Genomic DNA, 12,995 nt, shown 5'->3' on the forward strand with positions numbered 1-12,995 from the left:
CTTGGGAAACTTCTCTGTGGAGGGCAGATTTTTGTCAGAGCAATTGCATGTCCAAAAGAAAGCGTGGCATCAAAGCTCTGCTGCTCGTAAAGTTGTGTTGGTTCCAAATAAAGGCTCAGGGGCCACAACAATTGTATAGCAGGTAAGGTGCTTGTCTTGCGTGAGGCCAACCCAGGTTTGATCCCTGAGGCCTGCCAGAAGTGTTTCCTGAGTGCAGAACCAGGAATAACCCATGACTGGGTGTGACCCCCAAAAATAAAAACAAAAACAATAAAACAAACACAGATTTCAGGCTGAGAGAGAGAGAGAGAGAGAGAGAGAGAGAGAGAGAGAGAGAACAGTGGACAGTAGGTAGGGCATTTGCCTTGCACACTGCAGCACTGCAGATCTGAGTTTGATTCCCAGTACCATTTATGGGACCCTAAGCCAAATCAGGAGTGATCCCTGAGCACAGAACCAGGAGTCAACCCAAAGCACTGCCAGGTGTGATGCCAAAACAGGCAAAACCAGCTGAGGGATCCGGTGGAGGTTTCCCAGGGTCCTCGACACAGTGGAACTCTGGGTGGGGTGCAATATTTGGCTGTGGGTTCTGGGGTTTGGCGGGTTGGGGGGCTGGTGCTCACAATCCATCCAGACAGTCCAGAGGCTGCTTCAGGCGGTTCCCCTGGCGCAGGTAATCGTAGATCTCGCTGTTCTCCACACCAGGATATGGGGTTTGGCCCCGCGTGGCAATCTCCCACATGGTCACCCCGAAGGACCACTGTGGCATGCAGGGGGATAGGGAGGATGAATGGGTCTCTCCTGCCTGATGTTACCCGCCTCCTGGCACACTGGCTCCTAGGACAGCCCCACTAGGCACCCTCAATGCTTGCAGACATCCACAGTACCAGCACACCCATGGAGGTGACCCCAGACTCACCCACATGCACCCTCGCACATGTCCAGGCCCACATAGCCTGCACCGGGTGTGCATACACACCACTCAGCTGTCTACCTGCCCGCTACCCAAAAACAACAGCTCACCCTGGTTCCCTGCATTGTTCACAACCACTTCCTCTCATGCCTCACCTCACCCACTTGGACAAACTCTCAGGGGCAGGTGTGTGCAAGCCACCCCCTCTCACTGTCGCCCACTCCATTAGGACCCTGAGGGCAGACAGACCACATCGCTTTTGCTGGTGTAGACTCTGTCGGCCAGACTTTCGATGGCAATCCACTTGACCGGCATTTTGGCGATGCGCCCCTGGCGGTAGTAGTCTCCATTGTAGATCTTCTTGGAGAGCCCAAAGTCCGCCACACACACAGACATGTTCTCATTCAGCCTGTAGGGATGGTGGGGAGGAGCAGAGGTTAATGGTTCAGGTCCCCTCCTCCAGGAAGTCTGCCCAGACCCTTAGGCAGGTCTTGACTGTGAAGGTCTTATTCTGTGAAGGCTGGTGGGTCCCGAGGAAATAGCCTTCCTGGCTTTTTGTCAGACTCTAATGTCTTTCCTTTTGTGTTTGATTCTTTTATTTTATTGAACTGTGTTTTGTAAAGTTGAGGTTTGGAAAACCAGTTCATGGAACTCTTACCAACACACCCATGTAGGAAGGGATGTGGTCTGGTCTGGGAGTGGACGCTTGAGCGCATGCGCGTACACACACACACACACACACACACACACACACACACACACACACACACGGCCCTGGGTTCCATCCCAGACGCCAAAAACCAAACCAAAACCAAAAACACACCCACATAACCAGCACCCAGATTGGGCCCAAGAGATAGTCAAGAGGCTAGGGTGCATGTCTTGCAGTTGGCCAATTAGGGTTCGAGTTCCAGCACCAAACAGTACCTGAGCACTGCCCGAGTGTGGTCCTGGAGACCCCTGAGCACTGTTGACATGGCTCCCGGGAGTTCCTTTACCTCAAAGTCTAAGCAGCACTGCAACCTCAGTCCCTCCCATGGAACCACCAGTCTGGTTAGCCAGAGACTCACAGGTGTGGTGCCTCCTCTTTCAGGAAGCCCTTCCCAACACCCTTGGCTGACTTACCTCTCCCTGTCCTGAATTCTAACCTGCCTCCAAGGGCTCTGTGAGTTGAATGCTCCCCACTTGTATCATATATCCTGGGAGATTCAGGGGATCTGGCTAGAGGATCTGGGGCAGAGAGACTGGAGGAGGGAGGGGGTCCCCTGCAACTCACATGCAGTTCCTGGCAGCCAGGTCCCGGTGGATAAACCTCTTGGTGCTCAGATACTCCATGCCACTGGCGATGTCAGCCATAAACTTCACCAGCATCTGTGTGGGCAGGAACTGGGAGGCGAGGGAGCAGGAAATAGGGGTGAGTCGAGCCCCTGAGCTCCTTCCCTCATCCCATCCTCCTTCCTTTCCTATGTGTGCCCAGCTCTACCTGATGCTTTCCCATGGCTCAGAGCACTGAGGCCAACCCCATTCCGACAGGTCCCCCAGTCCCTTCTGCCCTCCTGACCTGCTCTAATGGGCTGCTCCAGCCGTGGCACAGGATGCCCCCACGGGCCTCCTTTCTGACTGTCAGGCAAGCCCAGCTCCTTCATGCCCAGATGGCAGTGTCCATATTGGGCCGCCTCTACCAGGTCCCTCCTACCTGTGGCTACCCCAAGGGCAGCCCTGCCCATTAGGTACCCCCCATTCATTCCTCTCCTTCACTGGCCTTCCTCTAGAGCCCTGAGTCAGCTTGGTTAGCTATTAATTTGGATGTTTTGTTTGTTTTGCTTTTTTGGGTCACACCCAGCTCTGCACTCAGTACTCAGAGGACCATATAGGATGCTGAGGATTGAACACGGATCAGCCACGTGCAATGTAAACACCCTACTCACTGTACTATTGCTCCAACCTCTTAATTTGGGATATTTATTTATTTTATTTATTTATTTTGGAGCCACTCCTAACTCTGTGCTTGGGGTCTCTCCTGGCGCTGCTTGGGGACCTGTATGTGGGTGGTGTCAGGAACTGAACCGGGGTGGGCAGCATGCAAGACCAAACCCCTGTACTAGCTCTCTGGCCATTGCTGATAGTTTTGTTCATTTGCATGCATATTGCCCAGCCAGTCATCTGGGCAGACAGCTCCAGGAGAGCAAAGTTGGGGCCATCCTGGTCTTCCCAGGGTCTGAGCAATGCCACACACCCGCTAATGGCTCAGTTCATCCTTGGGGACCCGCCACTCTATTGCCCTCACCACTGGCTGGTCCCCCAGGCGGGAGTAGAGGAGGAAACTGTGAAGATCTCCATGCTTCATGAAGGGAAGGATGACCACAGGCGCCGGGAAGCCTTCCCGTTCTGAGCCCTGGAAACAGACACCTAAAACCCCACCCCATCCCCCCGGCCCCAGCAGTCAGGTCATGGTCATCCCACCGGAAGCAACCCCTCCCCCATTCTCTTGTGGTCCCCCCACCCTTCAGGCTTCCACTTTAGTGGGGATGGGGGGATGGCAAAGACCAAACTTCAGAGAAGCCATTTCTAGTCTGGTTCCCAGGGATGGTTCCCGGGCCCTCCTGGGGACCTTCGCTATTTCTGGAAAGGTCAGAGGTCACATTCCAAACTGAGGGAGAGAGCTGGGGACTGGGGGTGGGGAGGGTGCAGACTTTGAAGGCTCAGGAAGCCTGGAGGTCTAATCTTGGGATCTGGGTCTTGCCAATCCTCCCACTGCTGAGGATTCTACAGATGCTCCACCCCCTGCTTCGTACCTCCTATCACCCACCATTGCCTCTCCTTACCAATGAGTCTCATGACATTGGGGTGGTCAAATTCTTTCATGCAGACGGCCTCACTCAGGAAATCCTCCAGCTCAGACCTGGTACAAATGGCAACTGGGGGAGGCAGGGAGGTGCATGAGGCAGTATCCCTCCACACTCCAGCACTTTCATTTACGTTGATTGGGAAGGTGGGTGCTGTAGTTCTGAGCACCCATTCAATCCCCCGAGGGGCTGCTAAGAGTTCTCCTTTTCCCCATGTGAATGATGCCAACCTAGGCCCAGAAAGGTTAAAAACCCAACAAAGGCTGTTGGGATGCCCAGGCAGTATGGCTTCTGGTCTAGTGCCCATAGCTGGTGGGCTGTTTCCCCAGGACACCCCCACTAGCTCTAAGGGTTCAGATTCCTCAGATGATAATATGATTATTCTCTTTATTTCCCCTGCTTTTGGGGAGGTCACATCTCCTGACAGTGCTCAGGGATAACTTCTGGTGGGGCTTGGGAAACCCTATGGGGTACCAGGGATTGGACCTGGGTTGGCCACATGCAAGGCAAGTGCTCTCCCAGCTATCCTATGTCTCCAGCCCCAGAATTATTCCCTTTTGGTTTCGTTTTGTTTGGGTTTAATCTCTTCAGCCAGCCCTGAAGAAGGCTGAAGCGGGTAGGGTGTTTGCCTTGCACATGGCCGATCCAAGTTTGATTCCTCCGTCCCTCTTGGAGAGCCCAGTAAACTACCAAGAATATCCCACCCACACAACAGAGCCTGGTAAGCTACCCGTGGCTTATTCATATGCCAAATACAGTAACAACAAGTCTCCCTTTGTGTTCCTGAAGTGAGCAGATGTCATTGGGCTACACTAGCATGCAACAGGATACATTACTGGTGCCTGCTAGAGAAAATTGATGAACAACGTGGAGACAGTGCTACAGTGCTAATCCCTTAGTTGTTGTTTTGAGGCCATACCCAGTGGTGCTAAGGACTTACTACTGGCTCTGTGCTCAGGGATCACTCCTGGTGGGGTTCAGGGAACCATAATGGGGTGCTGGTTGGCCAGGTTGGTTGGCCACGTGTAAGGCAAGCACCCTACCCACTGTACTATCTCTCTGACCCCAATTTGGTTTGGTTTGGGGGATCACATCTGGAGATATTCAGGGGCTAGTCCTGGCTCAGTAGTGACTGCTGACCACATAGGATATCAGAGATTGAACCCAGGTTAGCAGTATGCAAGTGCCTTAACCTTGTATTATGTTTCCCGCCATAGGATGATGCCAAAGGATTTGAAACACAGTGACTCATAAAGGCCAATAACTTGGCCCAAATTGCACAGTTGGGATTCAGACTCAGGTCAAGGACCTGGTATACAGCAGGTGCTCAAGAATGAATGAATAGATGAGTTTTCCATGCCTGTGATTCAGAAAGAATCATCCCGCTCTTTTCCAGCCCCAAACTGACCATCTCTCCCTCTCCCCCAATGCATGTTCCCTGTGTGAAAAGAACTTAATCCTGGACTTGCTGGATTGTGTCACCCCAGACTGGCTCCCATCCTCTCTGATGACACCAAGAATGTAGTGACAGTCCAAGTTCACTGCATATACTGTGAGAGGCAACCCTCCCCCCCACCCCAACCCTGCCATGAAATGCTTTGCCTAAGAGACACCAAGAAGCAGGGGCATTGTGAGCCATTTTCCGAATGATAAAAGGGAGACTCAGAGGCAGAAGGTCACTGAGATCACACAGATGGTAAATGATGAAGGCAGTCCTCATTGTAGACCTTCCCTTGCCATGCATCATGGGAGCTGGTCTTTGAGAACTACATTTCCCAGGCTTCCTTTCCCACTGGCTTCCTATTGTGTTGGCCCTGGGAAGTGCTGATGGGAGGTCAGCTGGTGAATCAGGACTGGAAGAAGCCCAGATGGCACTGGGCCCCCTTGCTCCCACTTCTGCCTGCAGGTGGCTGTGCCTCAGTTTTCCCCACTTCATTTCTGCCCAGTGTCCTGGCGGTGGGCTCTGGGGACCCCTTTCTTACATTGTGGTGAAACCTCCCCGTCCAGCCTTTCCAGCTGAGGAAGCCAACCTCAACCCTATTTCCTGGGCGCAAACGCCAGAGTTCCTGGTGTGCTAATTAGCTGCCAGCGCTCTGTCTTGGAGGGGCTCGGTAAGGGGGAGGGTTTGTAGGATTGGTGGGATCCCCCACCCTGTGTGCAGACTCACTCTTCATCGTCTTCACAGCCACTTTGAGGATGGAGTCATCCTGGTTGAGCTGACCCTCCATCACAGCTCCAAACTCCCCTGGGAAGGTGCAGAGGGAATGGGGGTCTCAAGAGGACGCCTATATCAGGCTTGCAGGGAGGGTGGGCAGGGCAGGGTAGTTCTAGGGGGTGGGGTGAGGGGTGTGAGCTGGGACCACTCACCTTCCCCCAGGGTCTTGCCCAGGGCCACTTTGTGCCGATCCACCATCACGTCCCGCAGCTTCTCTTTCAGCTCCTCGCTGATACCCAGGTTGTTCACTGCAGGGGAGCAGAGGATGTGCTCAGGGCCAACACCGCAGTGACAGGTACCACTTAAGGCCAGACCCATTATCAAACACGAAAAGCGGGTCAGGGACATAATCCAATGGGCTGAGCCTAAGCCAGATCCACAAATGCAGCTCGCAAGCATTTCCAGGAGCAACTCTTGAGCACGGAGTCCGGAGTAGCTCCCAAACTCAAAGCTAAACCCAGCATGGAAAAGCTTCTGTAATAATATAGCAGGGAGGGTGTTTGTCTTGCACATGGCTGATGTAGGTTCCATTCCCAGCATCCCATAGGATCCTCTGAGCACTTCCAGGAGTAATTCCTGAGTGCATAGCCAGGAGTAACTCCTGAGCATTGCCTAGTGTGACCCCAAAAGTCAAAACAAAACAAAACAAAACAAAACAAAAGGATCTTTGCGTTGCATGCAGCCAGCCCAGGATCATTTCGTAGCACTGCAGGATTCCCTGAAAATTGTCAGGAATAATTCCCAGAATCTCCAGGAGTAGCCTTCCCAACCCTAAGTATCACCAGGTAGTCCCCAGGAAAAAACTATAGGTCCTGCTCCCAACACATCCTCACCCACCTCAAGCATACCCCCACTTGCCCCAGGTCCCCCTCGAATTGCTCTGAATCTTCCTCTAGAGCAGCAACTTGAGTTAAAGCTTGCAAGTTTGCCCTGACTTCCTCCATGGGCACCCCAATGGGTTAAAATTCTTTTAGACCTGTTATAAAAAATATTTCCAGGCTGGAATGATAGTAGAGTGGGTAGGGCATTTGCTTTGTACACGGCCGACCTGGGCTCAATCCCTGGCATCCCATATGGTCCCCCAAGTACTGCCAGGAGTAATTCCTGAGTGCAGAGCCAGAAGTAACCCCAAGCATCGCTGGGTGTGACCCCAAAAAGCAAAAAAAAAAGTATTTCCAAGGAACAGGCTAGAGAGTTAGCTCAGGGCTTAAGGTGCTCGCCTGCACACAACTGACCCTGGTTCTACCTCCAACACTGTATAGAGTTCCCTACGTACTGACAGGAGTTATCCCTGAGTGCAGAGTGAGGAAGAAGCCCTGAGTACCACCCTGTGGGTCCAACATGCCTCCTAGCAGAGAAAAAGAGATTTTGAAGGGCCTGGGGGTACTCAGTGCTCCAGCACATTTTTCAGATGTCAAGCCTGAATTTTAGTCCTCAACGCTCTCTGTCCTACAACTTCTTGTCTGCCTTTGGGAGATTGGGTGCCACAGCAACTGTGACTCCCAGTGAGTCCCATAAACCAAATGCGTGGAACCCAGTTATTGACATAACAGACACCAAATGGGAAGTAAATAACATATGATTCTTATTTACTTTATGATTTCAATAGGGGAGTAATATTCTACCACACCTAGCGGAGCTCAGGGGTCACTCCTGGAGGGGCTCAGGGGGATCATATGTAGTGCTGGGGATTGAACCCAAGGTGTTGGCTAGATGCTTGGTGAGCGCCTTCTCTGCTGTACTATCTCTCCAGCCCTCAGATAAATATTTCAAACTGAGGAGCAGGCTTCATTGGGGTGATGACATCATCAGGCGAGGGAAACCTTTGTAAAACTCTGTAGAAAACCCATGAGAGAACAAGAGCAGAGGCCAAATATTGTCTTGGTGTTGTTACAAAAATGCTGTGAACTTCTGCATCTCCTGCACAGATTGCGGGGACCTTTGGGGACATCCGGGGACACACAGCACAACTGCCACTCCATATTATCCCATTGAATTGCTGCTTCTCTTCCTTTGGTTCAATAAATGTTTTCCCCAGCTGCTTCCAACATCTCCCCAGGGTGCCGACAGCCTTTTCACCATGTGCCAGGAAAATCAAACTCTGTCCCTTTTCTTTTCCTTTTTTATTTGTTTTAGGGTTTTTTTTTTGAGGGGTGATGTGGGCACCGTACCCAGTGATGCTCAGGTGTTACGCCTGGCTCTGTGCTCAGGGATCACTCCTAGTGGATACAAGGGACCATATGGGATCCCGGGGATCAAACCAGGGTCAGTCATGTACCAGGCAAGAGCCCTACCCGCTGGACTATTGCTCCAAACCCTGTTTGTTTTGGGGCCACATCTGATGGTGCTCAGGGTTTACTCCTAGCTCGGCACATAGAAATCACTCCTGGTGGGGTTGGGGAACATAGGGAGTGCTGAGGATTCAACCCAAGTGGGCTACCTGCAAAAAATCGCTCTGGACCACTGTATCTTATTTGTGGTTGAATGGTGGGGGAATTATAAAATTACCCAACTCTTGGGACTGTGATGAGGATTAAATTAAGTGATCCATGTAGAGCACAAACATTTCCACTATGCTTGAAATGCTAGGGCAGCTGCTGGCAGTCTCATCATCATTAATCTCAAAACTATCATATCAACCTCATCACCAGCAAATCTCAACACTCTCAACAAAATCATTAGTCAATATCACCTCATCATCATCCTCAGTCATGTAATCTCAACCTCAACTCTCAACACCATCTCATCATTACTCCTGTCAATATTATCTCAGCATCGACATCATTGTCAATATCATCTCAGCATCAGCATCACTAGTCAGTATCATCTCAGCAACAGCATCGTTGATCAATATCATCTCAGCATCAGCATTGTTGATCAATATTATCTTAACATCAGAATCATTTCCATTGTCATAACTTTCATTATCAGCATATGATGCCGTTATTATGATTATATAGTTCTCCGAGCCCATGGCTCTGAATTTTGGTGCTTCTAAGATTTACTGTGTCTAAGACCCTACTGGTCAAAAGTTTCAGATGGCCCAAACTTCCTGCTGTTCTTAGGATCTTTAGTACCAACAATCAAGTCCTCCCCAGCCTTGAGAAACTTTTGATACCAGCAGGCACAAATCTCTACTGGGATTCACTTACAGGTGGCTTCAGTGGTTCGACGACTGTAGGACTTTCGGACGCGGTATCTGACCACCAGCTCGCCCCTCTCCACGGTTGGTTCAAACACCTCTCTGGGGGGAATAGAAATGGGGTGAGGGTAAGGCAGAGCCGTGTGGCACCCTCCTTCCCACAGTAGTGAAAGTGCCATCTTGGCCCCACGCCCAGTCTCTCCTCTTTTGTTTGCCAAGTGGGTCCTAGCTGTTCTGCCCTTCATTTTCTCCCACAATCTTGCCCTCATTCTGATTCCTCCTGCACCAGCCTCCTCCCAGTCTCCGAACCTCACAGCCCATGGAATGCCAGCTCACCCATAGCGTGTCTCCTTCTTCCGCCGGTGCATGAGGAACAGGGCCAGGATAAGAACACATGCAGCTGCCACAGCTGCTCCCAGCAGTACATACCACCAAGGCCACGAGAAGGCAGGGGCCGGGGGCTCACTCACAGCTAGGGAGTTAGGGGGGATAGTTAATGCCCGAAGTTCTGCATCCAGTTCCCTGGGACCCAAGAGGCAGACACAGACGTGTGACAGGTGCATCTAAATATAGAGGTGTCAGGACTGGGTAGAATGTGCAAGGGAGGCAAAAGAACATGCAACAGTGTTCAGTGCTAGGAGGCATGAGGGGTGCCGAAGGATGACAAGCTCTGGTAAACATTTGACAGGGATGTCCCATCTTTGTCCCTCCATTCACTTATCACTTATTCACTCCATTAACTTATCCATCCCCCTACCTACCCACCATTAATTCATCCACCTTCACCCATGCTTGTCCATCCACCATTCATCCACTTATCCATCCCCCACCTACCATTCATCCATCCAACTATTCACCCATTCCTCTACTTACCCACCCATCCATTCACCCATTTCTTCATTGACCCATCCACCAACCCATCCTTCCATCTATCTATCCACTGAGATATCCACCCATCCCTCCATTCATTATCTGACTGACCCATCCACCTATCCTTCCATCTATGTATGTACCCGCCATCCACTCTTCCATCCACCCACACATTCATCCATCATCCATCCATCCATCCACCCATCCATCCATCCATCCATCCATCCATCCACCAACCCATTCACCTATTCATCCATCCATCCATCCATCCATCCATCCATCCATCCATCCATCCATCCACCCACCAACCCATTCACCTATTCATCCATCCATCCATTAACCCACCCACCTATTCTTCCATCTATTTACCCACCCATCTACCCACCCACCCATCCATTCACCCATCCAATCATCCATCTATCCACCCATCCATCTATCCTATTCAACCCTCAATCATTTGTTTCCTAATTGTGATGCACTAATGCCCACCAGGCATTTCTTCAAATACCCTACACACCTACAGGCAGGCGATTAGTGTGAAGGGTGTGAAAAGCCTGAGGGCACTATGCAAAGGGTTTGCCTGTGAGGACAGGATGCTTGCTGGGTGCTGAGGGAGGCCAGGGAGGGGTGGCAGTGAGTGAGCCCTTACCCAGCTGGTGGATGGACTGTTCTTGGCCTGTGAGGAGAAAGGACAGCAGGATACATGCTCAGAGAGGGCTAGGCTAGCATCACCCGGGCGCAAGAGTGAGGCTCACAGCAGGTGCAAGGTGGGAGGTGGGAAGGGGGTGGGGGAGCAGGGGCACCGCCTGGAACAGGGCTTCCGGGAGAGAGTGGGGGAAGGTGAGGGGCCAAGCACGGCTTTGGGGTTACCTGGCTGCCAGGGCTCCAGGGGCACAGGGAGGCTCCAGGGCCCATCCCCAGCGGCAGTGTAGGCTGCCACACACACCGTCAGGTTGGGCACAGTGCCATCCCCCTGCAGCTCCAGAGTCACCTCCTGCTTTAGCCCTATGTCCATGAGCACCTAGGATGTCCAGAGGCAGCATCAGCTGGGGCTCCCAGCTCGGACTCTTCAGCCTTCACTCTGGGCTTGAGCATCCCTCAACCTCCAGCCCCTCACCCACACCTTTTCCTGTCTCCAGCTCTTGCCTGCCCTCTCATACTTTCATCTCCCGCCTGCATCCTGGGATGCAGGTGATGCCAGTTCCGCCGGTGCCAGCACTCATCAGTGTCCTTCACTGTTTCCGGGGCCAGTGCGGTGTGGCGTACAAGCCCCCACTCTGTGCACCCCCCCCCTCAATCCCACCTGCTCGCTTGGAGTCCCGTGCCTCTAGGAAAAGGGACATTTCCCACAGGCCATATGTGATTTGGATGAATCTAACAGCCTGTTGGCATATAGGGACTAAAAAGAGGGACCACGCCCTGTCCCCTCCCCAGCCCCCACCCCAGTTTACCAGGCGCTAGGTGGAGAGATTGCACGCTCCCAACCAGCAATGTTGCACTGTTCCTAACCATTCCCCAACCCCTGCCCCAGCCAGCAGCACCCACCTCAGGGGTGTCCTGGCCTCGATAGGCCAGCCGGTACCCTAAAAGGGTGCCCTGCAGGGGCGCCCTGGGCTGCTGCCATAGCACGAGGACTTGGCTTCCATTTCGCCTGGCGCTAACGTTCTCAGGGGGGCCCAAGGGCACTGGAAGAGAGGGAAGAGGGGCAGTTGGCACACCCACCTCTTCCTGCCCCTCACCTCTGCTTCCAGGAGGTCAGGGCGGGGAGCCGAGGATGTGCACGTGGGCATTTCGTGCCAGTCCTGGGGCAGAAGCTGAGGTGGAGGGTGGGAGTGAAAATGCCATGCCAAGGGTGGGCGAGTCACACGGGGCACACAGGGGAAAGGAGACCCCGGGGGTGGCACTGGTGTAGGCGACATGCAGCATGGGTGATGCCCACCCCACCTCCCAACCATATCTTACCTCCCTGGGGTGTGAACACAGGCAGCCAGTGTGTCCAGGGCGAGAGACCCTGGGCGCTGCTGCAGGCCACCCGCAAGTGGTAGGGGGTGTGCGGGCGCAGGCTCCCCAGCCGCACGCGGTGAGGAGGCACCGAGGCTTCCAGGCTCAGGGGTTCCTCGGGGGGGTCCGGCTCTCCCAGCCAGACGCCCACCCCGTCGTCCGAGAGCACGGCCTGGGGAGGGAGCAGAGGGCATCAGGACTTGCCACTGTGGCTGTCCCCACGCAAAGACGCAGGCCTGCATGCGTGTGCTTATGTTTCCGTGTGTGATTGTGTGTATTATATTGTGTGGTTGTGTGTGACTGTGTGTGACTTATGTGATTGTGTGATTGCGTGCATGTTGCAACATCTTGTTTTGGACGGTGGTTTCATGGGTGAAGGTGATGGATATTAGGGATGTTATTTATCATCTTTGAAGAAAGAAAAGAAAAGTCAGAGAGATAGGAGAGTAGAGAAGGCACTTGCCCTGCACGTGGCCAACCTGAGCTAGATCCCCTGCACCCCATAGGGTTAGGAGTGATCCCTGAGCATAGTCAGATGTGGTCCCCAAACAGAACAGACAAACAAACAAAGGCTTGGGCCCAAGAGATAGAGGTTAAAGAGTTAAGGCACTTGCCTTGCTTGCTGCTGACCCTGGTTAGATTCCTGGTGAGCACCATTAGGACTTATACTTGAGCACCGCCAGGTGTAGCCCAATAACAAAGAAAAAAAATAAATCTTTTGGGGCTGGAGAGGTAGTGCAAGGGTTAAGGTACCTGCCTTGCACAGGCCTGACCCCTGTTAGTCTCCAGAACAACAGGGGCCCCTGAGCATGGCCGCCCCTGAGCACCACTGAGGAAGAGGGCGGACCTGGGTAATCTCTGGCAGAGCCCGAGTAGCACCACATCCATGAAGCCTTGCATTGAACCACCCAGCCACAGCAGGGAAGTTGGCCACTGCAACCCTCGTGGAACACCTCATGGAAGGCTTACACCCCCGGGGGAAAGAAAAGTTCTTTACAAGTCTGAACA

At 52.8% G+C, this 12,995-nt stretch overlaps 1 protein-coding gene across 1 annotated transcript in view; it reads right to left on the reverse strand.

Moving 5' to 3' along the window:
* The window catches only part of AXL (AXL receptor tyrosine kinase), a 28,032-nt gene that overhangs the window by 1,966 nt on the left and 13,071 nt on the right, over positions 1–12,995 (reverse strand). Inside the window, exons 7-19 of the mRNA XM_056136763.1 lie at positions 11,949–12,159; positions 11,532–11,671; positions 10,857–11,007; positions 10,636–10,662; positions 9,453–9,588; positions 9,127–9,218; positions 6,127–6,222; positions 5,927–6,004; positions 3,739–3,831; positions 3,201–3,322; positions 2,190–2,299; positions 1,163–1,322; positions 624–760 (exon numbers count right to left, since the gene is read on the reverse strand). Coding sequence (XP_055992738.1) covers positions 624–760; positions 1,163–1,322; positions 2,190–2,299; positions 3,201–3,322; positions 3,739–3,831; positions 5,927–6,004; positions 6,127–6,222; positions 9,127–9,218; positions 9,453–9,588; positions 10,636–10,662; positions 10,857–11,007; positions 11,532–11,671; positions 11,949–12,159 — 1,553 coding nt within the window. The remainder of the gene's footprint in view (positions 1–623; positions 761–1,162; positions 1,323–2,189; positions 2,300–3,200; positions 3,323–3,738; positions 3,832–5,926; positions 6,005–6,126; positions 6,223–9,126; positions 9,219–9,452; positions 9,589–10,635; positions 10,663–10,856; positions 11,008–11,531; positions 11,672–11,948; positions 12,160–12,995) is intronic.

The sequence above is a fragment of the Sorex fumeus genome, unplaced genomic scaffold, assembly GCF_029834395.1.
Source record: "Sorex fumeus unplaced genomic scaffold, SorFum_2.1 ptg000122l, whole genome shotgun sequence".
Taxonomy (NCBI): domain Eukaryota; kingdom Metazoa; phylum Chordata; class Mammalia; order Eulipotyphla; family Soricidae; genus Sorex; species Sorex fumeus.